This window comes from Chanos chanos, chromosome 10 (genome assembly GCF_902362185.1).
Source record: "Chanos chanos chromosome 10, fChaCha1.1, whole genome shotgun sequence".
NCBI classification, from domain to species: Eukaryota; Metazoa; Chordata; class Actinopteri; order Gonorynchiformes; family Chanidae; genus Chanos; species Chanos chanos.
Genome location: NC_044504.1, coordinates 28,168,341 through 28,195,840, shown reverse-complemented (window position 1 = coordinate 28,195,840; position 27,500 = coordinate 28,168,341). Strand labels below are relative to the sequence as shown.

Below are 27,500 nucleotides of genomic sequence, written 5' to 3'. Positions count from 1 at the left end.
CCAATGTCATTCGATTATTCAACGTTACTCCTCCTTTTTACCATTTTAGCGCCGCCTTAATTGGACGCAAGTGAGATCATCAACCCTATTTACCCTACATGGTCACGCACGGAATTGATTGACAACAAACCACTCCCCCTTCGAGTGCCTTGGCTTCCTCCGTTCGCTAGACAGCTAACCCCAGCAACTTGCCTGCTGAAGCACGGCAGTCAAGAAAAAAGAAACGTGGAATTTATAGAGCAAAGATAGCAATCTGGCAATGCGGAAATAGATGGACGTTTCATGTCACCAAGCTTGCATCCCACTCCCGGACTGAAGATCTGAGAGTTCACGGGATTGCAATTAAGTGACAAGATTTTTACAATTTTTCACAGTTCTCTTCATAGTCTACAGCTCTGCATATTGTTGTTAGATCTAGAAATCCATACTTTCTAGAGTACCGGCGTTACGGATCCGAAGACTTTTGTTTCTTACTGTTTTGCTTAATTTTATCAAGTGGGTTATCTTTCCTCCCGGTGGAGAGTGAATTGTTTTCCTCTGCGCATCAACATGGACGTGTTAGCGAATTACAGTATCTTTCAGGAACTCCAGCTTGTGCATGACACTGGCTACTTCTCTGCGATGCCATCGCTGGAGGAGAACTGGCAGCAGGTAAGAGCTTCGTGTGACTGTACCAGTAATAACTGTAGTTACGATAAATCCGCCTTATGCTCCAGTCTCACGTTCATGCTTGGCACGGAAACAACCTAAACTTCCCCATACCGGTGAGATGAACTGTGGTTACACGCGCTGCAAATAGTCTCACACGCGCTTCTATACTTTTAAATTGGCATGCGCCCTTTAACTTAACTCGTGTTTATTGGCTCACAACACCTTCGCTGCGATGTCCGCGCAGTTTACCAACAAATCTTGACTGCTGTAAACCTCTGCACACGTTAAGTAGTTCAAGGTAGCAAGAGTTGTAACAGGTTAGATACAATCGGCGTTCTCTGTATTAGAGGGGTAATTAACACAGAAGACTACTTTGTTCATATTTGCACGTAGTTTGCAGCGTATCTACGACACCGTGGAATTCTTAGATCAATAGCAGGACTGTCTGTTGATCTGTTTCGTTTATTTCTTGCGTAGGCTAAATACTGGAAGATGTGCGGCTCTGTCTCCTACTAATTGTAATTCTGTCGATGCCAATTTGGTTGAGCGCACATAATTTGGGCAGAGAAGATGAACACTCGCCTAATGACAAGAGACTTGGTCCTAAATAATGCATCCGCATCTGTCAGATTACTTCGTGGTTTTAGTCCGAGTGGTACCAGGAACAGCTCCCGATCATAATGCATAATATATTACCTCCATAGCGAGGAGACGTGCGCGAGTGAAAAGAGCGAAGATGGTTTTAGAGCACAAAATTGGGACTTGATTCCCCACAATAATTGGCGAACCGAAAGGACAACAAGTTTTACGAGTTTAAGCGATTAAATCGGTCTTTTCCCATTATGTCTTGATATATTGCCAGTAATACGTAACCATTAATTGGTTTCACTGTTCACGATAAAAATTGATAGAGCGCACCCACAAATATGCACATGGTTAAACGAATGTCATATATGCAAGGCCAGTACTTTTACCACTGCTTGTGACAAACTGGAAATACGTTTTTTGTCTCTTGAGTGAAACTACTAATTAAGCTCTAGATTCATTTTTGCAAATGTTTAAGTGTTAACAATGCTTTGAGGTAATGGATAGTTGGTGAACTGATGATGTGGTGCATCAGTTAAAATTAGTGCTTGAGTCGGCACGGCCGCAGGCTCGGGTGCGCACGTACCCGTTCACTCCACCAGCTTATTGCCATTCCATGTGGTCAACTGCGGGGAAATGGATCGAGCGGATATTTATCGCTGGTGTGCGAGCGTGAAACGGACCCCATCTTCCAACCACCATCTTCTCTCTCTCTCTCTCTCTCTCTCTCTCTCTCGCTCTCTATCTATCTATCTATCCATCTATCTCATTCGCATTCACATTCGCACACACACACACACACACACACAAGCTGTCATATTCTAAAGGAAAGCAGTAGTCTGGAAGGACTCTGCTCGGCACTTTTAACAGTAATTGGCCACTTGCTGTCAGACAGACTGCTTCAGCTATCTCGTCTGGCCTTGTCTCAGTCTCTGCACATTGTTGTTGCCTCAAACAATAGCATTTGAATGTGTGTGTGTGTGTGTGTGTGTGTGTGTGAGGCAGAGATAGCTGCTAAGCACACATACAGATCACAGACTTCATTGGCTGTTTTTTTGTCATTATGGCCCGTATGAAGGTGAATATGTGCAACATCAACTCTGTCCTGATTGTTTTTTTTTTCTGTGTTGTAAGCTGACAGGCCAACGTTGTGTTGTCCTGTTAATGGCTGGCAGGTCTGTATCGGCAAAGATGTTGGGAATTGGAGGTGAGACTCAGCAGTCTCAGAGTCTTTATGTGCACTGTGTCTGCCATTACAAAGCAGGACCATGCTGACAAGCTGTGTGTGTGTGTGTGTGTGTGTGTGTGTGCGCGCGCGCACTTGTGTAGGAAGCAGTGATGAAGAAGGAAGAATTCTGCTGTGACACAAGGGCACCTCATTTCTGCAGATGTGCTTACTCGCTCGTGGTCAGGGGGAAATTGAGAGAGCCACAGAGCCAGCAAGGGAAGGAAGGAAAGAAAGAAAGAAAGAAAGAAAGAAAGAAAGAGAGAAAGAAAGAAAGATGCATAGAAATAACAAGAAAAAACATACAATTCTTTGATGGTTTGAGAATGAATGAAAGAGAAACGAAAGAAAAAAATGAAGAAAGGTTTTGCTAGGGAGACAGGTGAATTAAAGAGCGTTTTTCTTGAAATGGCAGGTGCTGTTAAAGTTTGATGCTTTTACTGGTTATCACAACAGTTTGATGGTGTAGCCCTTCTATCTGACGGGGAAAGGTAAACGGTACCCTTCGGGGCAGAAGACAAGACGGATGGGTTCGCTCAGGCCCCAGTGAGACAAGCATGAATCAGTCCTTAATGGAGGCGATATGGGCGAATTGAGTTTCACTTCTCCGGCTGAGGCCAATGGATGAGGCAGGTGGGGGTTAGAGGAGTGGGTGATGGTGATGTGCTCAGGGTGGGTGGAGGGGTAGGGGAGGGAGGAAGGGGGAGGATGACCGAGCACTCTCCTGGTTGCCTGCAGGGTCTGTGATGAAGTCCTCCAGGGGCCTGACATGCAGCACCACTGTTTCCCCCACAGAGATGCCACCTTTGGGGTTTTCCTTTCTCTCTCCCCAGACAAAGATGACATCTCTCACTGTCACCAGGAGACAGAGGAGAGAGAAATGACTGGCTTGTGTGTGTGTGTGTGTGTGTGTGTTTGAGAGAGAGAGAGTGTGTGTGTAATCTTTCTTTGTTTTGGAGGGATGGCAAGAAAAGTGAAGGATTATTTTGCCAGTGACCCAGGAGGAGGGTTAATTCAAAGAGCGGCTGTTTGTGCAACAAGAGGGCCCCTGTTGTATCCCCCTCTCTCTCTCTCTCTCTCTCTCTCTCTCTCTCTCTCTCTCTCTCTCTCTCTCTCTGTCACTCTCTCTCTCTCTCTAATCCCTATCCCCAAGCTCTGGCACCATCACCTTGCAGTGCTCCTGAGTTTTCCGTCACTGGAGGCCGAGAGAGCAGGTGGAGAGGCCAGGGGAACAGGACTGAGGCAGAAAACAACACGATTAAGAGCAGAAGAGGCAGTCTGGCCAATTAGCAAGGATCACCTGAGAGACTGAATGTGGAGAAGGAGGAGAGAAAATAGTGGAGGGGGGGGGGTTGTTTGTCTGTGTCCATCCATCTGTCTCTTTGGGGTCCAGTAATCACGTGAGCCCCTGTACTTCCAAAGAAACATTCATTTTTTGGAGGGAGGGTGGCGCGTTGAAAATGGGTCACTCTGTGTGCCTCTTTTGTCTGCTATCTCACTCCTCTGGGCCATGTTGCTCTCTCTCTCTCTCTCTCTCTCTCTCTCTCTCTCTCTTTCTCTCCTCTGTTTAGAGAGTATCTATTTCAGTACTGTGAGGAATGTGAAGCATTCATTCTAATTGATTTGCTTTCAGAGTGATATATTTTTAGTTCCCATATGTGTTCTCACTGAAATACAGTTTACATGATCCTTTAGGTGGAATATCAATGGGCAATATTAGAGCTGAACAAAGATTATGGCATTCGTTGAAGCTGAAAGTCACTTGAGACATGGGAGTAAGTCTGAAATTTGCTGGTCTTGGTTCTTACATCCTTCCTTGAACCAAATATTTACTGGTGTGTCACCCAAAGTCATGTTCTGAATTGGGCCAGCTGGGGTGTGTGTTTCTGACCACATAACTCCACCTCATGAGGTGACCTGAAACAGGTCTTAGCCCCAGAGCTGCTCTTAGTGTAACCTGTCCATATATTGCATCTTCTTCCCGGGCAGACGACTGACCCAGAGACCGCTTGTTTTGCAGTCAGTAGAACTGGAGATCTCTTTGAGCAGGGTCATGCTAAACACCTCCCCAAACACCCCCCCTCACACACAGACACACACACACACACACACACACACATATACACAAACACACCCGCCATGCCCCCTGAGAAAGGCTTCAGCCTGCAGGCAGTCATCTGATGCGAAAGCAAGGCAGCCCAGGCTCTACACACAGGGATCTCTGCCTGTCCCAGAGAAGTCCAAGTTTGACAAGATAATGAATCACCCTGCATGCATATTTCTGCACTGCAGTTTTTCACATTTCACAGCCCAGTAACTCTCAGAACAGAGCTGAGGCAATGGCAGAGAGGAGTGGGACTTGGGGGGGGGGGGGATGCAGGGGGGGAGGGGGTTGACAGAGCACAAGAGTGCACAATGCCATTAAAAATGAATTTAGATTGAGTCTGACTACGTCAGTGTTTCTGAAGTCCTTTGAACCCCTTAACCCACCACCCACGCCCCCTCCCTCCTGCCCTGGAGCAGCCTATCCCCACCAGTACATCCCCTGGCTCTCCTACAAGCCATGTTTTAAATTTTCAGGTCTTAGTGCATGCCTGCGCTGTCCACGCTGAGTTCTCTCCAGCTGCTGGTGCTCTAAGTTTCTCTAGCTCGTCACCACTGAAATGTGACTTATGTAATCCCCCATGGAGCTTGCAGCTGCGTTCTCACAGACCGTCTGTGAGCCGCAGAGAAAAGGGGAAATGCTTTAGGATCCCATCTCCTAACTTGTTCCCCTGTCTTGTTCCACTCTAACCCATGTGCCTGGAACATTTCCAGGATTATCGCTCAGACATCACTGCCACGCCCGTGGAAAGGATGGAGACAGAGTTCGGGAGAAATCCTGGAGGAGGCATGGAGGAGACTGGAAACACCTGGAGGGGCTTAAAAACTAAAGACAACTGGGCTTTAAAGAACTCCTTAATACTCTTAATAGGATTCATATCTTTTTTTTTGGATGTTCACATGAGCACAGTGTATTTGTTCGCATGCAATGTTCACATTGTTCTTTAAGAAAAAAAAAAAGCAAATCTGTCCCTCCACTGTCTGATTGTGAATCCAGTTTAACAGGTTGGTCTCTTGAAATGATACAGAGCTTTCTGATAAGCATAGGAGCTGAGAGATGTTTGTGCCGTAGGGCCCTATGTTGATAAATCAGCTGTTATACAATGCTGATCTCATTTGGTTATTCAGTTCATCCAAAAACATCAGTCTAACTTGACTGTACCTTTAGTCCTTTTCATCTCTCTTACGATAGAACCTCAACAACCCCTTCCAACAAACATAGCCCAGAGAGTGAGGCGCACTGTACATGAATTACTCTTTAAAGGATGTTCCATTTGGTTTAAACCAAATGTCCATTACCAGGTTTTATCCTGTTAGTGACTTTTACAACCTAATTGATCCTTTATCAGCTTCCGCTGTTCCGCTCTTGACTAATGGCAATGGTCAGATTCAGCCAGACACTTCTAAGTAATACAGTAGTTTTTATCTGTTGTTGTCTGACTGTAACACCATGAAGCCAGCCTGTAGTAGGCTACTTAGTATTTTCTGTGGGTTGGTCTCTGCAGGGAACAAATGCCAGGGTGAAGGACATACTGGCTTGAATGATTTCACCGACTGGTATTCTACCCACCCACCTATCCTTCCATCTCTCCCCCTCTCTCTCTCTCTCTCTCCCTCTCTCTGTCTCTCTCTCCCTCGCTTTTTCTTTGTCTCTCTCTCTCTCTCTCTCTCTCTCTGTCTGCTTTTCTTGCTCTTGGTGAAATTACATGTTGTTGGCACTTGAGCTCTCATGGCAGTATGATTATAACTATGCCAAGGCTGGGACACTCTTCCTAAAAACCACCCACAGAAAAGAAGCAGCCAAGCACACAGGCAGCTGACTGTAATTAAACTTCAGTCTGAGGCAGCAAGGCCTTTCATATGTTGAGCCGAAGCAGGTCTCCCTTTGAAGTGGGACCCTTTCACTTATACACTTGTGTTGCATTTGAGCGAAGTTTTCACCACACTGCTCATGCAAGCTACATCTTACATAACCTTGTTATTTCATGTAGACATGGAAAAATTCTTTAGAGTGAAAAAGTCTGGAAAATCACAATTGAACCAAAATAAAGAGAACAACTCAGCTAAGGACATGAACTTCAGACTTGCCTCACCAAAAACAAAGCCTGTCATTCATTAATATAAAGAAATGGGAAACAATGAAGGCCAGATGCATCAACAAAATACAGAGAATTCAGTTCAGTTGGACAGATTTTATATGAATTCACCTCTAAAAAGATATGGAATAACTCAATTATTTGTTGACTGTTCCATAACTAGATCAAAGGGGCTGCACATTTGGAGGCATATACATTTTTATTCAGTGAAAGAGCAAACGGGGAAGGCAATTAACATCTCCAATACAAAAAGAAACAAACTGCCAGAGGAGATAATTGGCTCTTTAACACGGTAAAAATCCGTGCTGTAAACCTTGAACTATCTGTGAACCAGATAACTATGCTACAGTTAGCATTATCACTGAATCAGTTCAATTTGTGCTATTACTTATTAATTCTGTTCAAAGAATCCTGTCTATATCAGAGGAACTTTAAATGTTATGGTAATGGCTAATAGTAGCATGATGATCAGAGGTGACAAGTGATATGCAACAACAAAGTAAACATAAGGAGAAGGGGGAAATTGAATTGATCTCCTTATAAGGACATGAGATGAGTTCTTCATAAGTACAAACACATCTATGAGCTTCTGTGAAGCAGAAGTGTTGAATAACAGATGTATGTATGTAATCAGAGGAAGTTCGTTATAGACTGTACCAAGGTTCATGTTCAGTTCCATGACAGACGCACCTTTTAAATATAAAATACCAGCCACTCCTGAGCTGCTGCTAATGGTCTTACATTCAAAGCATGAAAAATACAGATATTTTTCTCCTGCATTTCCTGAACATGCTCCTACGCTGTGACACTGTCAAACTGTGATTGTATTACTGGAACAGGGTGACATTTCCCAGAGAGGTGATGAGTCACGACTAGCATCCATACAGCATAATCTTTTTATTTAGATTACAAACAGGACTTACCTGGGTTCTGTTTTACTGAGAGAATTTGTCCTCAGAGAATGACATTTTTGCTGCTGGTGTTTGATATTTAACTCTCAAAACCATGAGCTTGAAATATATGGCCGTGCCATACGGTTCAGCTACCTCCAGGTATTAATTGGATTTTTTTTTTACTGTTTTAACTGGTTTTAGACCACAGTGATAAGATTTAGCAAGAGAGATGGTCATGGAATCCACATATACTTATGTGACCACGGTTCCTCTGAAAGTAAGGACGGTGCCCCAAGGTGAGTGTCATCTGAACTCAGACAATTAAAACATAAAGTTGATCCTCATCCACCCACTCACACATTCCTCCATCCTCTGATGTAGCTCAGGTAGCAGCAGGCTAATTATTCCTGGTCTGCAGAATGACTGCTGATGGAGGTCCTATCATCTGGCAAAAGATCAAGAGCTTCTTAGGGGGGCTGTGATTGATAAGGGGGTGGATTGTAGCGATTTGTGGGTGTAAGGGGAGGTGTTCATTTGTCTGCCCACTTCTCAAGTGTGTGTCAGCCCACAGAGAGAAGGAAAAGTGCAGGGACTGAGAGAGAGAGAGAGAACATGAGAGAGAGAGAGAGAGAGAGAGAGGAACGATGAGAAGACAGAGAAAGATGAAGATGTTGAAGTCATCTTTATGCATGAGGCTCTGACAGCTCTTCAGCCGTCAGAGAGGCTGCTCTGCCACTCCAGGGGTTTGATTAACAAGATGAGAGGAACCAGTCATTTTTCTCTAACTACAAGCACCACACATACAAACACGCTCAGTCACTCACTTCCACGCATATACAAATGCAGACCAAGAGCCAGGTCACATATTTTGCATCAGTTACATGTTTTTGCATTGAAGGCCTAAGACTGAGCGATATTTTGTTGGATAGATTTTTTTTTTTTTTTTTGCCTTGAAATCAAAATTACATCTTACCAGTGGTTTCCATTTCTGTTTCCTCAGGTATGTTATCAGAAAACTCAACCTTTCTGTATAGACCAGAACTACCTTTGCACTACAGAAGGCAGCAGATCTTTTGTACTGGAGAATACATTGTAATCTTGATTTTCAAAGCTTTGAAGTGGAGCTGCACAGGGAGGGATGAAAAAGAGTTAGTGAGTGTGAGAGAAAGAGAGAGAGAGAGAGCGAAACAGAGAGGGAGGGAGAGAGAGAGAGAGTCAGACTCAAGAGAAGTACTTAAAGAGCATCTCTGCATGAAAAGAGAGCTCATGTCCACTCCACCACTCATGGAGTTGGGGAGAGCAGAGGAACTCTCAACGTTTTCACTCACCTCATTTTTTCATCATGACTAACGTGCTAGGAAGCCCCCTCTTCACACTCAGCTCCTTTTCCACATCCTCCAGGCTGAAAAACACGCTAGTAACTGTAACAATATATTAAGGTTCTACTTACATTAATAGTGACATTTAAAAGTGAAATAGTCTGACACAGATAGTTTGATAGCCCATCATGTTGTATATTGTGCTGAGGGAGAACATTTGAGATTGGGACTCCAGCCTACCAGGATCATCAAACACCTGTTCCGAAGCTGCCATGCTGGAATAAGCTCATTTGTTTGTTTTATTATCAGTGACTTGGATGAATGGGGACTCTCAAACGTAACACACACATGCACACACCTGCCACACATACAAGCACCTGTATACGCAAACCAACACAAATATCTTCCTGCTTAACTACCAAGTGCTCGTTAAAATTGTTTTGTTAATAAAAATGAAAAAAAAAACATTGGACAAAGAGAAAACAAAGGAAGAGAATGATACACCATGTGATGATTTGTTTTAAATCAAATGGAGTTAGTTCATAAAAAGGCAAATGCTTCTTTGTTCTAGAGTTGACCAGGTAATTATATCATTTGTTTTTAAATTGTGCAGACCAAATGTACACTTTTAGAGAAACGGACAAGCTGACCAGATCACAGTTGTTTTACAGTTGGTGATAGGCTTTTTTTAGTGAGTGAGGTGATGATTTAAGAGCCAGGTTGCAATGATATTTTTGCACCTTTCTAAAATGTGAATCTCTGTGTGTGGTACAAGAGTGGAGGCAGTATTTGCATATGTTCTGTGTTTGTCTGTCAGTTGGCTATGTGACCTGCCTCTTCTCAAAAATCCTATTGTGTCGGGAGCCTGCTTTTGCCCTGCTTGCTCTTCATCTCCCTCTCTCTCCCTCTCTCTCTCTCTCTCTCTCTCTCTCTCTTTCCCTCATTTCTGCATTCTGTGCTGCAGACCAGTTTGGCATTCATCAGCTTTGCGGTGCTGGTTGCCTGGCTTAATCAGCTCTGTCCGGCAAATGGATGGAGAGAAAATAAAAAGGGCAGATGCCCCCTTGGCACACACACACAGACACATACACATACACATACACAGTGTCTAGGAACTGCTGCTGTGTCTCTGAAATTCACAGTCTGGAGTTTCTGAATGTGCTTGGCTCTTTGCTCTGGTAAACAATGGGGCTCCTCTGTGGTACTTAATATGTAAACTCACCGTATGAATATATTTTGAGCACATCTCAGGAGGCAGGAATTCTCACTTCATACAAACAATTTAGGCAAAAATACAATAGAGGAAATCAGTGGTTTCGCTCCTCGAGAGCAAAGCATGAACCAGAGTGCAAAAAGGGTGTCTACACCACTTCCGGAAATCCCCCTCCCCCAAAGCAGTCAGTGCCTCTTCAACGCAGGAAGCCCAGCCCTTGTTTACCACAGGGGTTCTTACACTGGTCGCTCAAAACACCACTTCCCCCTCCCCTTGCAACTTGGAGATTAGCCAATAACACCCCCCCCCTTCTTTCAGCATGAACATCGTTGCTTTTACAGTTGCTATGGTTCCAGCCCATGGTGACAGCAGGCAAGCTGTAAGTGAACGCCATGTTGTTGTTGCTCTTTATTTTAAGCCTTCTCTTGCATGGTGCTTTCCTCCTTTACCCAGGTGGCATATTGAACGCACCAGATATAGACCTGGACAAGGTTCCGCCGCTGTAACCGTCACTGTTTTAAGCTTCCGTGACTCAGTCTGTTTAGAAAGCCTACTATGTTGTCTGTATGGTCCACTTTTCTGTCAAACAGTGGTGACACTGACAGAACTGCTTTCAAATGTAACACGCCGTCGTTTATGACGGCTATTTATTTTAGAGTGCAACTTTGGATGTTAATATTTACATTCATTTTAATACATGAAATGTTGGATGGTAACAATGAAACCATGGTAATATTTTCAACAACTATATGAATGATCATATATGACCATGGTACACGTGATGACTAGCAATTTTGATTTCTGGATTTTGTGCATCTGTCTCTGTATTTGTGTGTGTGCGTGTGTGTGTGTGTCTGTACAGTGTATATATAGATGCAGTTTATGTAAGTTTCAAAACTGTAAGTAGTGCCACTGAACCAGTAGCCCTGTAAGAAGCTCTTCTGACTCAGACCATCCTCTGTTCATGTTGATGCCAACCTGTGTTAAAATGCTTTGATTGTCTTTAAGGTTGTGTTACTGCAAGGCTTGCTGAGTGCTGTGAATGGATAGAACTTGTTCCACGCCGCCATTTAGTTTATGTGCTTCACAGTAACTAGGACGCATGAGGAGGTACCGTCGACCTTGGGAATTTGTCCCACTCATTGAGACATTCTTTCCCTATTTAGTACAGACACAAAAAGGATGCTGAATAGTGTCCTCCTTTTCCACTGTAATTCTTTGTTGCATTTAATTTTTCTTTCACGTATAAATGTGTAAAGTTTCACAGAGACAGATTTGGGATAGATTGTGTGAGCAAATTTTCTCAACATGTCACCCTTTATATGAGCACCTGAGCTGTGAGATGTATAACAATAATAGACTGATTTAGGTGACAATGCGGCAGAATCAGAACAGAAAAGTAATTATGTTTTGTCTGGTGGAAGGAGTCCAAAAATTGGTGGGTGCATTGAGTGCAGGTCTGTCTACTTTGAAGGGGAGGTTGAGCTATTGCCGAGCTATGTGGGTCGCCAGCTATTTTAATCTGTAATGTTGCCGGGAATACCTGAGGGACTGGCCAAGTGTAGCCGGAATGGGAACTGTCAGTGCGCAAACTGTGTGTCTGTGTTTCTGTGTGGGTGTTTGTTTGCTCGCGAGTGTCCCCATAGGCGTGCATCTCTCAGAAGGTGTGCAAATGTGTGCACATGTGTGTGTTTGGCATTCCAGAAGTCTTCTTGCCTTACTGTAGTTTCATGGGTGCCCACAGAGTATAGAGTGTTCTCTATGACACAAATCTCACTTGCGCTCACTCTCTCTTTCTCTGTGGAGCTCACTGAGCTCGACACCCCGTGTTTAAAAGCAGACACATACACAGTTCAGGTCCACTGAATCAGAGAGAGAAAGAGAGAGAGAGAGAGAGAGAGAGAGGGGGGCAAATCTGCTGGAGTTCTTTTTTCCTCTCCAGAGGGCTTCCCAGCATACACCAGTCAGCACTCTCACCCTAGCCGTCATCTCACTGAGCTAACAGCTTCATTCTCCACTGGGTGACTCATCTCTCCTCTTCAGCATGCAGGATGAGATCATCGACTGGCTAAAATGCCAAGCGCTAATTGTCGTGCCATATTGTTGTGAAAGTCCCTTTCGCGCTGAAGTTCCCAAAGAAGTGGTGAGGTCATCGCTGTGAGCCTCTTGTCTGGATGCTTCTGTCTAGAACGTAGGCCAACAGTGATGTTCCTGACCTTGCTGGAGTTATGAGGAGAGTGGGATAAAGGCTTAGGGATTCTGCTCAGGGGCTGTTTGGCATGCGGTGCTAGGTTGGAGTGAGCGGAGAACCTCCTGTAGGGAGGACAGATGTGAAAGCAGCAGGGACACTTGCAAACTCATAGTGAAGACAGTGGTTTTGGAAAGCCTGACTCTTGGGCTGGGGAGTCTTATTTATCCTCTAAACAGGTGGGGCCGCCTTAGGTGAGTGCACCACCACAAGAAAGGAGGGGAAGAGAACTGTATTCCCTTGTCTGCCTCAGATACACATGACCAAGTGCAGGATGTGGCAACTTGGTGATGTACCTTAACAGTGCCTGTCTGGCAAAGGTCTTTCCCTCCCCACTGTCCCTCTTGTAGTCCAGAATTAATGGAGTGCAAAGACATTCATCAGTTCCAGTTAGCTTTTCCCTTTATGTCACTGTAGCGGCTCTGTCAGACGCTAGTAATTGGGTTCAAAGTGCCATCACAGTAAGAAAGGCTTGTGTGGGAGTGAGTCAGAGTTGGGGTGTGTGTGTGTGTGTGTGTGTGTGTGTGTGTGTTGGGCGGGGGATGGGGGAGGGTGATGCTCTCCCCACCCCAATCCCATCTCTGCCCTCACCCTGTCTCAGGTGACCTCACTATCTAGCCCAGCTGCTTTGGTGTGCGGTGAAAGCAGTGGGGAGGGCTTGGGCTGGGCTAGCGTAGATGGGAGATGAGGTCATCCTTTTACTGGGAACACGTGGGTGGGTTTTGCATAGGTGTCTTTGTGTGAGAGAGAGTGTTGCGTGTGTTCATGGGATGGGGGGAAAAAAAAGAGTGAGCGTGAGAGTCGCTGATACGGACGTGCAGGAACATCATATGTTTGTGTGCAACCAATCAAAAATAGGTGAAGCTAGAACATTGTGTTCACACTTTGAAGGCTGTGTTTTAGTACACCTAAATTAAAGTCTGGGTCGGTTTTCAGCATACATGCTGGTTAAAATGTCATCATGTGAAACGCTGTATGGCAGACCTCTTCAGTGAAAGGCAGTCATGGTGTCACGGCTTTCGGTTTACTGTAGTCTGTCACTTTTATTTGTGGTTTTTACCCAGCACAGGGCAGCTTTTGTGTATCATTCAGTGATAGCTGGTGTCTCATCTCACCACAGTCCCCGTTCACCCTGCTCATTACAGACAGTCAGAGCGGCGGTGAGCCATTGTGTTTGTTGTTGGAGTGATGAGATGGGCTGATATCCTCACTGAGAAGGGCAACGCACACAGAGATTGAGACGTCGCTGTGTGTCACAGCTTGGGGCTGAGCAGTGGCTGTGGGCCCTGAGTTCACATTCATCATGTGTACAAGACCTGAATGAGTCGAGATGTCTAAGAGGCAGACATATACTTTGCAATGTCCAGAATAAAGGTCTTTTTTTTTTTTCTTTTTTTTTACCCACCAATACATATTTTACATCAGATTGAGGTTGATAAATGGAGCACATATTGCAAATGTGAAGACAGATTGTTTGCTCTCAGCTTTGAGTGCAGCAAATCTGTAGTTTGCATTCTCATTTGTATGGCCTGGTGGTTTCTTTTTCTTGTCACAGTAAAACTGCTCAGCCCTCTGCATTTATTATAGACATTGCTCAATCATGTAAGGTATTATTCTTCCAAATCATCAAAACAGAGAGGCATTTTTCAACAGGATTTTCAGAAAATAGCCTCAGAGCGAGATTTTTCAGGCCAAGTCTGACTCTGCTGTCCTGAAGTTGCTATGTCTACCTTTTTTTTTTTTTTTTTTTCTTTTACTGTCAGCAACCTACAGAAAAGTAGTTTCCAGAAAAGGGCAAAGAATTGTGTTGTGCCATAATATTTGAGGCTGAGTTCAATCTGTGTGTGTAATTGCTATTCTGGAAGATAATTGTGAGGAGGACTGAGCCCAGGATGCGAAAAAGCTATTTAGATGCACTTAAAGGAAACTGTAGCAATTAACGAGGATGGCTAAACCGGTGCTGAGAAATCAGGTTTGAACCAGTCTCATGTACGTTTATCACACAAACCAGAAACAGCTAACCCTCCTCCCCTCTCCCTCTCACTCTATCTCTGAGGTGAGCTCTTGGGACATGCTCACTCGTGCAAGTTGTTTTAATTTTTTTAAGCGGCTTTGCTAATCTGTGTTCTTCATTTTGTTTTGGAGGGCTTTCGTGCATGCAAAATCCCCACAGCACAAAGACTTCAGGATAGTTGAGGCACCAGTGGACGTGAGGAGCAGTAAAGAATAGGTGGGTGGAGGGATTGTAGAATTCCTCTTATCTTACTTGCTTTTTGTCCACTGCCACACTATGATCCTGAAACACAGGCAATATCTACTCCACTCCATCTCTCTTAACCCTCTCTCAGGGTAGGCATGCCCAGACCGGCCTATATTGACCCTTCCACTGGTATGTGCTTGGACAGGATCTTTCTGGATGCATGTGGGCGTATGTCCTTATCAGCATGGTAGCAGCTGGATTGTTAAAGCCAGGTACTGTTACATAACCTCATCCAGACTGAGTGAGTCAGGGCAAAGGCATGGCATCCTAGTACAGACCCAGAACTTGGGTAATTTCCTGTCCCATTTCCTGTGGACCTCAAGGGTCCAAATAGTTTTGTTCACCCTTTGGACGCAGCAGGAAACCAGCACAAATGAGTGGAATGCTTTTCCTTTTTACACGCTCTTACACTCTCTGGTCAAATCCTGTTTAAGAGGACAAAGGTTTACTATAGTGTTATTTATAGAAAAAGCCACCACAATTTACCAGCTCACTTGTATCAGTTTGTGCAACTTTGACATTTTGAAAGCCGTGCATACACCATACTGAAATGCAGAAATACTTTGGAGGGAAACCACCATTACTGAACACCTTCACACATGACTGACTTTTATTTACTATAAACAAAGGAGAGGTCTCCAGATACGCATGTGATGTAATCCATGAATTGTTCTCACTCTGACTCATTCTCCCCTCTTACTAGTGTAGAGTTGTGAATATGTCTGTCCTCTCATCTGGTGATCCCTGTGCTGTTAGCATGCTGATTGTGCAGTCCCAGTAGTGATGTGAGGCACTGGATATCCTGCCTTTCTTTAGCAATGCACAGGAAGTGAGGAAGCTTGACTGATGGTCCCGGCTGTGAGACTATAAGCTCCAGCTGGCTTTCTGGCTGCCCCCCTGGCTTCCTTCGTCAGGGGTGAACTGGGCCACAGTAAAGGGGACAGATCCAGTGAACTACGCATCCCTGGTAACCCAACCCCGCTGGGCATATGCATAGTGCTGTGACATAACTAAGAGTCAGGATACGCTCTCCCTCCCACAGTCCTCCAGTGCCCCACTGACTCTATTGTCATGCCAGAGTAATTTTAGCCTCTCTGTGTGTGGGTTCCTACTCCTGTTGCTAAGTGTGAAAGTGCAGAGGTGTACGCTGGCCTGTGGCCCAGAATCATTGAAAAAGGAGAAAGTGGAAAAACAGACAAACCGTGTGTCTCAAGTATTTCATCTCATAGTCTGACCAAGGTCTATTTGTAAATGGTGGCAGTCACAACCTGTGGGAAAAGGTGAATCTAATGTGACCATGGCTGTGTTCTGAACCGTGATGCTACTGGCTGCCTCTGGTAATCTGCATATACACCCCATCCACTTGTGCCTAACTGCCTGTTAATTCAGTGAGTGGAGCTGGCTTTGGTTGACACTAAATGTGCACTAATTTGACTAAGTGTACTGTCATATGGCGCATAATTGCTGGAATTCTACTAGAAATAGTGGAGGATTCCCACCCTGCACATCCTCCTGTTGGTAACTGTGCTGCTGACAGATGTGAATGGGCACCATCATCCATTTGTGGCACCCCTGCTAAAACCGAGTTGATGACTGGGAGAACCGACCCCACAAGTCTAGTTGGTATCCTGAAACCGTACAGCAGAAAACAGAAGTTCCCAGTGCAGTGCTCAGAGGACTGTGCGTCTCACAACACTAAAAATGCTCATCGTTCTTCATGCATATACATACACGTGCACCCCAACTCTTGCTTTGTCTCCCTTGTCACCCAGCTTCCTTTTGTTTCCATTACACTCTTTCCTCTTGTTCTCTTTTGTTTCTCAGTGTTGAATCCCTCCACCCAAACTCCACTCTCATCCTTTCTCTTTGCCTTGAGTAATGAAGATTAGCTTGACTCGTGACACAATAGGGACCCCCCTCCTACCTCCCCGCTAACCCACACAAGTATCCCTTACTTAGACTCCCCAATCTTATAACAAGCTGTTAACCCCATTTAAAACTGTCCCCTTTCAATCGGCTTGTGACGGGCGGTAATCCCGCATGAGCGATTTAATGAAAATCACTGTGTCGTGATTAGATTACCCCAGTGCTGCCAGCCGGTGGCTATTATCCAGCACCATACACAGACAAACAGCAGCTCGTTCCTCTCCAAATCCAGTTAAAGGAGTACTCGGATCCGATCTCCGAGGATCGGTCCAGCTCAGCTGCCTCCAGCTTGCTGAAGTTGCCTTTGTTAGTTGGATTATATGGGTTTGGTACATCTTTTTGGACAGACCAACCAACCACCCCACTTCTGTATCCCCCATCATACATCACCTGTATGCCACATTGCTTTTTCCACTGCTTTATCAAAACTGTGATTTTTTTTCCTGTAAAGCATGAAGAGTTGCTTAAAAGACGGAAATGCATGCACAGTGTTTTCATAGCACTGCTGGATATGTGTGCAATACTCTGCTAATAGTTTTCCATTCTCCCTTTGATCACTTGTCAGCAGCTGTTGTGCTTTAATCCTTGCACAAAGCTCTTCAGTCAATGTTTTTAAATGTTACTGCGGTACAAGGGTAGAAATTTTGTGGATGCTGTCAAAAGACTTTTTCATTAGCATTGAAGTGGGAGAATCTGTTCATTTGTTTGTTTGGTTCCAACTTTCTCTCAGATTTTCCACTCTTTCACTGTTATAGTTCAAAGTGTACCCAAGTCACTTTGGGCTATTCACATCCCAGTAAATACCAATAAAGGCTCGACTATGGCCCAGGCTTGTTCCCAAAGTCAAGTGTGGTAGAGGGATTTTATTGGTTGTTAATGGGCACTATGTTTGTTAGAGAAAGGGATTCAAGCAAGTCATTGTCCCTATAACAAACATTTGCTGATAAAGCCCAAATGGGAGAGTGGGTGTTCTGCCTTTCTTTTCTCTTTTGTCCCCTCTGTGACCTCTGTCGCTCAGATTTGGCAGCACTCAGAGAGCTGAACGAGTGTTTGTGTACATAGAAATAGCGGTCAGTACAAGTGCAACCAAAAGGCTGATTGGCACACAAGACGCCCACTCCGCCTCCTTTAAATGAACGCTTTCATCAGCTGCAGCTGCGCCATGTCACACTTAAAGTCTCCTTGTGTCTCTTGATGCAGATGGAGAGAGTCACAAACAGTGTCTTCCAGTGTCAATGTTGAGTTACTGACACTGACCTTGAGAATACACCTAAAACAAAACACCAGTTGCTGTTGTGGCTTCTTAAGCTCTCCTGTGTAACTTGGCCTTGCAAGAAGTCAAAATCATTCAAGACCTCGTTTGAATTTTCAGTGCATCTCCTTTTCTTCATATAATCTCACACGAATGAGCTCTATTTGTCCAAACCAAAACAAACAAGGCACTGCTAAACTTCCCATCAAAATAGACAGAAGTCCCCCTACTGGTGAGATGGACTTTCTGTGACCTCTTTATTACATTAGGCTTAAGGGACAGGGCAAAAACCCTGCAGCCAACCAGAGTAGCCAGTAAAGCTACAGCTCCATTGAGCTCTGTTTAATTGAGCATGACCAGGCTGACCTCTGTCTAAGCAGACTCCAGGCATGGACTCCATGGAAACTAACTCAGTTGAAGAACATGGCGAGAAATTGCAAATAGAGCTCAAATCTTACAAAGTCGGGAAGAAGGCAAAAGGCTCCACGAGGGCTCCATGAAAGAATTCAGCTGAGAGATCATAGCATCATCTTTAAGCAGGGCCTGAACTGGAATGCAGTTTCATATCAGTCCATTAAATTGCATAATGTTCTGTGTCAGAGGGGCAATCACTGGCATAGACTCAGCTGGGAGGATATGAATACACAGAATTTATTGGGTTGGCCATGTTTGAGTGTATGAGTTAGAGATAATTCTTCACAGTTGAGGTTATGTCAGAGCAGCTGCGATCAAGCTGCCCCTGCTGATGGCTGAACATAAGGTCTTCCCAACACCAGGAATATGCAATTCATGGATTTAAGTCCATCTAATACAAACCTCTAAGGATGTACTTAGGTCTAACAGATATGCTTATGCCGTAGCACCCCCCCCCCCTTACATTTATGGCCTCTTAACATGTTGAGAGACTAGATATTTCTCTGCAGCGATATTGCTTACAGTGATACATCGTAGTTTGCAGTGAAGTATTGCTGATGGCTATTCTTGTAGAGGAGGAACTTTAAGTCAATGGAATTTTATTTGTTAAGAGCTTTGTACAGTAGACATAGTCACACAAAACATTACACGATGCCAGGCCTGAGATCCCCAGTGAGCAATTCCAAGACAAATGGGGATATGGGTTCTGACACGCACTATGCGCAAGGATAAAGCAAGCAGGTAGTTTGCCTTGACCTTTATTGTATAGAATACCTTTGAGGATAGATGACTCCTTACTTTACCTGGCACTTTCAGGTGGTATCCGGAGTGCTTGTGTCATAATACTCTTGTCTTGGTCATGCCCTGAACCTGAAAAGGACCCTAATGTTCTGTCAGGGCCTTTCAGGGTGCATCAGCTCTTTCACAACCAGCTCATACACCTACGTATATTTTTTCTATCCACATTGTCTGACTTGAGGAGAAGATCTGACAAATTGCCTTTTATAAATGATTGTTTAGCAACAGAATGTTGCACCACATCCATCTGTAAGTCTTCTGAGGAATCATGGTAAAACATAGCATTGCGCATACCGTGGTACATCCACACAGTTACAAAATGCCATCTAAGACTTTCTGAGAGGGAAGGAAAAAAGTCCACTACAATCCAGTCCCTGAACTCCTTGACATCCCCTGATAGTGGAAGCAGGAAAATGTGTCCCTCTGATATGCACAGCACACGAAAACAGTCAAAGGCTGGGTGTCCTATCTTCTCGACATTCAAAGCCCAACAACGTTGTTGCCATGGAAACAGCCTATGGGGATGTTTACCTCATCTCTCGATGAGCTCCTGTCCGTCTGTTTCCTTTTGTCTCCCAGAGGAGTTGGCCTGTGTTTGGCAGGCAGAGAGCAGAGGAACAGGAAGCAAACACCAGAGAACACTAAACTAGTCTAGGAGAGGTTCAGGAGAGAGTCAAAGAAAGACACAGCAGCAGACGGGATGGTAGAGAGAGCATACAGACACACATGGAATATTTTGTGAAACCAATTACCAGTTGTGAAATCATATTACATGTAATTAGTTCTTAGGGAACAAAGTCAATATTGACACACTACAATGAATTTTGAGCGTTTCCAGGAATCCCAAATGCTGAAAGCCAGTTGAAGTGAGTCGTGGAGCACTCCAGGATTCCCGTTTATTTTCCATGTGACTTTCCATCTCGTTCATTTAAATAAGATTTCGTTTTCCCAGATTTTTTTAAGTATAGGTCATTCTTATTTAGAACAACTGGTCACTGTTTTTCATATTAACAGCACATAAATGAACAATAGTCCTGATCTTGCGAGCATTAAGCATTACTGCCTCTGGCCAGCAGAAGACATCAGCTAATGGACAATGGTGTCCTACAGTATAAGTTTGTTTGTTTTTTTAACTTTCCTAGGGAGCAGTGTCTCCTAAATACAAAAATGTGAATTCAACAAACCTGAATGAGATACGAAGGATCCAGAATCATCCAAGAAGGGCTGATGGGATAATGCACAGATATAATGATGTACAAATATACATTATAGATACAATTAGATATAATAATGCACAAATATTTAAGCAAAATTAGTTAAACTTTGAGTTCCCAGGAGCTGGAACTGAAGAAATTCTTATTCTGTCACTTTAGTTGTGTTTCACAGTATGGTTATTCTGCTAGTTATTTAAAATATATCAAAGACCGGGCTTGGGTGGTGCTATTTATATGCTTAAACTTCAGATCAAAGATGACAGATGCGTTTGACTGAGGAAGTTGTAAAATGAATTTTTCAGCAGTGTACTGTTAAAACTGCAGCCAATGCCTTTATTCCAAGTATGGTGATCATTACATATCTTCACATACAAAACATTTGTAAGTTTTGCAGACAGGCAGTTCACCTCGTGTACATATTGTGTCAACATCTGTCTAAACCGTCATCGTTGCCAGTAGCTATATACCCAATGTGTATGCTGTGTCTATGCAGTTTTATTTGTCAAGAGATTCAAGAATTTCTCGCTCTGCCAAAAAAGGAGGTAAACTCTTTACAAAGTTAAGCCAGAAAGAAAGATTAGTATTTGAAAAGAACATTGCAGTGTCTGGTAAATTACCCTGACTGCAACCAATCTGAACATATTTCACTTTACAGGATGCAGAATGAAACCAAGAACAAGATTGGCTCTCTCAAGTGAAAATTTTGCTTCAAGGAAAAGTGGAAGAAAATAATACCAGTAATAGTAACATTTACCTGAAAAAATACCTATGTAGTTTTTTATATTTCCTTATTTCTGTACAAATAATAATAAAATACATATGTAAATGTAAAATGCAGGTAATATGTAATACTATATTACTTTAATGTTTGCCCTTATTCCTTAGAGGCATATATATATATATATATATATATATATATATATATATATATATATGTTCAAAGTTTCCACTGGTAAAAAGGCTGTATAAATCTGTCTGTGTGTGTGCTGAAGCAATATTCTGGTGTGGGCCTGAGGGCTATTTTCTATGTCCCATCATTCACCAAGCCCCCCTCTGGCCAAGTAGCTAATAGGGCTCCGTCCTTTGTGAGCAATCGGTCTTCCTTATTTCTCTTGTGCCTCACATTCTCAGAGGGACTAAGCAGTTTAAAGTGTGTAGTTGCTCTGCTCTCTCTCTCTCTCACACATACACGCACACACACACACACGCACACACGCACACACACACAAACTCACACTGCTCTCTGTGCCTTGGTGTACAGGTGCTCCTAGCAGTTGGATATTACAGGTTTTACCAAATAGTAGTAATAATTCTTGGTTTTGTAGGTCACTGATGCCCTATGCATGACTACAGTCATTCACATTTCCATTTTTTAGGCATTTTGGCTTGTTTCTGATCCTGTGATCAAAGAATGTGTTTTGAAAAGCAGTGTCAAAACCAAATATGAAATTGTTGGCAGATGGTTATTAGCTTGTCACTTAAGGATGCAAAATGAAAAAGCTTTCAAAGTGCTGATATAGTGTCGTGCTTTCAAAGACACAAAGTGGATTAAAGATGAATTCACAAAGGTCATTGAGATTTCTCCAAGACCTGCAAGTGTGGTTTGGAGCATTAGAGGTATACGTGTAGTAGCAGTCTGCACTTACTTCGTTCAATTACACACGTTAACTGCCTCTCAGAAAGAACTGGTCCATCACAAAGATGTCTGAATTATATTTCCACACAGACATGACACAGGCTTAGTCAATTATAGCTATAAGATCAGTGATCTGTCCACAAATGAGATAATGGTTCCTCAGTTTTGTATGTACATGGTTGAAAATTGGAAGGTTCATTTAAACAAATGATTGTAGTCTGTCCCATAAAAATTTGAAATCGCACGCAGGCCACAAAGACTGCAACTGGATCTGAAATCAAGCCTTATGGATTTAGTCCATTTTTATCCCTTCTGCAAAGAAATATATGAAGAGCAGAAACAAATGCTGCAAGCTGGAGTACAAGGCGGTTAAAATGATTCACGTCTCAGACAGAGCCATCTCCAGTGATCCTGTACCATTGGGAAGAGCCAAAGGGAAACAGGATCAAATAACCCCCCCCCACACGCACACTCACCCACCCAAAAATTAAAAGAGCTTGTCTGCCTTGTCTCTGTTAACAGCTGTTTGCATTTTTCATCAGCTTGTGTCTATGGCATTCGATTGTTTTATAACATCTTTATTACCCCGAAGGGGGAGGAAGTGAAAAAGTGTCAGAGAGGAGAGGAGGAAAAGACAGTTGCAAGGCACAAACTGCTGAATGAGATGTTAAAGAGCGGGGTGGCTGTGACACAGGTGCAGAGATGAAGGAAGAAGAGGGCAATTACACAGCGGGAGTGTCTGAGTGGTGCCACTCCATCACAGACCCTTGATTAAAATTTCATAGGTGGGGGGCCTTCACTGGGGGGGATGGGTGGGCAGTTAGGCCAAAGATAGGTGGCTTGTAGAGGAGAAGGTCAGAAGAACTCACAAAAAGACCAAAACCTCTCTTTTCTAGTTTGTGTACCGCTGTTAAATTGATCAGATTAGCTGGTATAACTTGGAGATTTTTAGGTCATTAACCTCTGAGGTTATTGAAACTGATTCTGGAAAGTTCTGTACAGTCCCTTTTAAATGTAAGTGTGTTTCTGCCCTTGAAGCAGAGTGCTGCAGTCCCCATAGTGGTTTGCCGAATCTAAGTCTTTTATTTTCCATGTTTTCTTTGAAGGAGAGAATGACAATGAAGATCAAAGGGTGATGCTGTAGCCACTCACCATTGCACAAAGCTGATGCCTGTTGACTTTTCCCATAAGTGTCTTTCCATTGTCCATGACAAAATTTATTGGGCTGTTTTTTATCCTTTTGATTTGGATTGATGTTACAACATCCACATTGGTGTGGCCTTAGTTCATCAGTTTCATTACAGCTTTTCATATGGACAAAAGCAAAAGCCCAGAAGAGGCCCTTGCCAAAATAAACACACACAGACACACACACACACAAACTCACAGAGAGAGAGAGAGAGAAGGAGAAAGATAGACAAACAAACGACTTGTGCCATGTAACTACATTCTCTAAATGTCAGGAACCCTGTGGATTGGATGTCAAAGGGATGGGCGGGCAGATAGCTGTGGATGAAGTGAAAAGGTACAAGTTTTTAGAATGAATGTGTGGAGGTGTGTGTATGTGTGTCACTTGACACTGCCAGTTCAGCCTCCTCAACAATGTATCCTGCATCCTTCCCTCCCAACTCCTTTGTTGACTTCTTCCCCATCCCTAACCTGACAAAATAGCAGGCCCGAACCTGACAATGTCTTGGCTATGGCTATGGGACTGTGAGGTGGGCAGGGTGCCACAAATATCTAACTGAAGAAGTGGGGAGCAAATCCATGAAATCCAATCTGTGATGGCGCTTGCCCCAGATGACTGTGATATTCATCCTGCTGTGAAGCTGCTTTAAATGTCATTGGGACAGATAAGATCTGCATCTGACTGTGAGACTGTGCCTCTCTTTCTCTCTCTCTCTCTCTCTCTCTCTCTCTCTCTCTCTCTCTCTCTCTGTCTCTTTCTCTCTCTCTGTTTGTGATGATGGGCAGAATCTGAGCGGAGTGCTGGATTGGAAATGAAGCTTTTTGAAATGTTTCCTGCGGTTGACTGTGAGTGCCTGTCACTTTTCACAATGGCTCTCCCAGGGTTCTCCCCGTAATTGTGGTGCTGTTACAGAGCTAATGGTGCAGCAGCTACTGGAGGCTCCTCTTCGATTTTCATGGCTGCTGCAAAGCGCTTCCAAAACCTAATAAATGGCAGAGAAGCGAGTCTGCTGTAATGTGCAAACAAGGGAAAATGGCCTCCTGAAACGAATGAAGGACAGCGTCCCAATTTTACAGGGGAGTGGTTATGATCTCTAGAACGCTGGGGTGATAATAGTAGAGTTACAGCACCAGGGATTATTGTTATGAACACCAGAGGTGTGTGTGTATTGGGGTGTGTGGGGTTTGGGGGGGGGGGGGGGGGGGGGGGGTGACACATTATGGACAGATTTCATTCCGGCTCATTGAAAACGGCTGCTTGCCAGCCAGTACAGAATCACAGCAGTGGGGTTGTTGGGTTATGGTGCCTTTGGGGTACACTGGCCTGTGTGAGTGACACACCATAAGCCCAGAGCAAAGATTTTCTGGAGAGAAATCAAAGGTTGTTCCAAGTCTCTCTCTCTCTCTCTCTCTCTCACACACACACACACACACACAAACCCACACATGCACACAAACATGGATGCATGCAAGCACACACACGCACACACACACACACACACACACTCACTTGCACACAAACGTAGCTCAGGCTTCCCATCAGCAAATTAGCTGAATAAAGAGTCTCTCTTTACTGGGTCGTTTGAGTGGCTAATTACTCATCAGCGCACGCTGTGTAGGGAAAAGAGAGAGAGAGATCAGTTTTGCATCAAGAGGTAGAGCTTCAAACGGCATCTGATGAAAGCCAAAGCTCTTTAATTAAAATCTTAACCAATTTGTAGTAAGAGTGGAAAAAATAACAATAATAATAATCATTTGAACCTAAAAATAGGCGCTGGGGAAAAGATACACCCATGTTTTTCCAAGCAGCCGATGTAAACGCATTAGTTTAGATAATGTGTTGACTTGATTATCCTTCTCTTGAAGCCTGAGACGGTGAGAGTAACTGACTGGGATATTGGGTCTAATTTTCCCTTTGTGTCTGGGTGGACTCCAGCTGCATACACTAATAACAGTTTACCAGTTCTGTCTTTGTTTCTCTTTGTCTGACGTAGACTCCTAACGCTTCACAAGAACCCCTTGGTACCGCATTTATTATTGATAGCGGATGGTCCGCTCACTGTAAAGCAGAATGTCAGGGCTCTCTCCGATAGCAGACAGTCAGAGAATGAACTCCGTGGGCAATAAAATGGAGCATGCTCAGACTTGCTCTGCTTTGAGTTACCGTCGCATCACGGAGCGATCAGAAACAACAGCCTTCAAGTCTAAAATGTTCCTCCAGTGTTACTTTATATTGAAGACTAGGCTGTTCAGCCTCAAATATTTATTTACATCTCTCTATATCTGTCTGTGGATTCATTAATGATAGCCATGTCCTTTGCGCTGCTGTTAGACCAACACAGTCTACAAAATGCAGTGGTGGAGTTTGATTCCTTAGATACAGAAACCCTTTCAGCAAAAAAAAAAAAAAAAAATCCACTCACACAGAGATGAAAGGCAGCATATACTCTGACTACATGGATAATTTATATTCTTGTCAGGTACTGAGCAAGATCTGAATCTGAAATGAATGCTGAGTACATGGGAAGAATGCAGGGAGAATGCAATATACTTGTGAGTGTACTGGACACTGTATTTCAGTCATGTTTTGTACATGGATATTTTAACTGCAGTATAAAATCTGTGGCCATATAATGAGTAGAATATTTGGTTTCAATTTGAGTCGAAATGGTGTATTTAACTCAAAGGGAATTTAAAGCAGTGATTGCCTTTGCTGAACACCATGGTGTTTGATGTCCAATTACAAACAAGTATTATTTGGATGGAGGGGTTTGAAGCAGATGACGGCCTAGCAAAGGGCCTTGACTCTACTTTACACATGTCAGCATTCTATTGGTCTTTTGTGCAATGCAGTACATTTAAAGAATGCTTATCAGTGAGGTTTCATTTGAAAGAGTCACTGCCCCGAAGAAAGCCCTTTGATTTATGCTCATATGCAAATATTTGTCTTAGGGAAAAAGAAGACATTCTTTAAAATAAGAAAGGAAAAGAAAGAAAAGCAAAGCTTATCAGCTGTCCACAGACATTGGACAAAATTTACAGCATTCTTTTTTTTTTTTTTTTTTTTTTTTTTTTTTTTTTTGTTCAGCGGGGATAAAGAACAAGAGAGTGAGTGGCAGTGTTACGTTTCCAGTGTGTTCTGTCATGTTTTTAAAGTTGAGATAATTGCGTTACAGCAGCCGTAATGTACACTGATAACATGGATAAAAGAACTGGTAAGTTGGACTCTGCTGTGCTTCAACTGCCAAAGTGCTTTTACTGCAACACAATGAACGGAACACTCTTATATCCAAACTGGCCTCTGTGACCAGAGAACAATATTGTTAGCCCGTTTGAAAAGAAACTGTTGAGTAGGCAGTTAGTGAGCCATAGTCAGTGCTTTCTGTCTCTCTCTCTCTCTCTCTCCCTCCCTCCCTGTCTCTATGTTCACTGTGGTGGAGGCATTCCTCATTCTAATGAGCCCTTCTGTTGAAACAAAACCCTGTGTGGTAAATTAGTTTCTTTTTTTTTTTTCTTTTCAGGGTGTTATTTCTAGTGATGTGTGGAGTTAAAGCAAGACCACCCTCAGCTGAAATAACGTGTTTGGGTAAACAGCCCAGTGCCTTTGCTCCCTTTTTCCAAACATAATAAAAATTCTATGGATGGTTAATTTATGTCACTTGTAAAGAAAGACATGGTAAAACACATGAGTGACCAGAGTACATGACTCTGGGGGAATCCTCCCCAGCAGCTGTAATTAATCACTTCAAATTCCCTGGTGTTTAAGACCTCCTGTAGCAGGTGAGGAGCTTTAAAGCCCCAGACTCAGACCCTCCGAGACTAGAATATGAGTCATATTATCTGTGATAGACACCTACTTTCACAGTATGAAGTCTACATAAATGGCTTCCCAGGACACTGGAAAGTTCCATCCTTTCTCAGGCCCTTGGTACATCTTATAGAGACCTAACTGGAGCTGGTTATCAGTGTGAAGTTGAACAATTTGACTTATTTATTTCACGATACTCACCAAACGATCTTTTTCCTCTTCTACAGACATGTCTGGAGCTTGAGCGATATCTACAGACGGAGCCCAAGAGGCTCTCGGAGCTCTTTGACGAGGAGCTGGACTGCCTTCTCACGCCGGCCTACATGAAGGGCGAGAGTGATGAGGACTTGATGGATCCCCTCCTACCAAGTCTCCCTGACCAGCCTAGCCCTCCTCCACTCCTCGTGTCCCTTCCCAAAGCCTTTCACGCCCCCAGCAGCACCGCTAAGAGCCCGGAATCAGGGGCGAAGGAAGGGTCTGGCGGAGTGAACCCTGCCCAACTGAGCGCCGTCACCTCCCTCACGCCGCCCTCCTCGCCCGAGTTGGGCCGTCACCTCGTCAAGCCCACGCAGACTCTGACCGCCACGGCCGATGGGACGCTCACGCTCAAGCTAGTGGCCAAGAAAGTGGGACTGGGAGCAGCCAAGCTGGTGGCCACCACACACGCACTT

At 43.8% G+C, this 27,500-nt stretch overlaps 1 protein-coding gene across 1 annotated transcript in view; it reads left to right on the top strand.

Annotated features, from left to right (window-relative positions):
- The first annotated feature begins 549 nt into the window (after positions 1 to 549).
- The window catches only part of klf7b (Kruppel like factor 7b), a 34,690-nt gene continuing 7,739 nt past the window's right edge, over positions 550 to 27,500 (top strand). The window contains exons 1-2 of the mRNA XM_030786809.1: positions 550 to 651; positions 27,057 to 27,500. The exon at positions 27,057 to 27,500 is cut by the window's right edge and continues 175 nt beyond it. Coding sequence (XP_030642669.1) covers positions 550 to 651; positions 27,057 to 27,500 — 546 coding nt within the window. The remainder of the gene's footprint in view (positions 652 to 27,056) is intronic.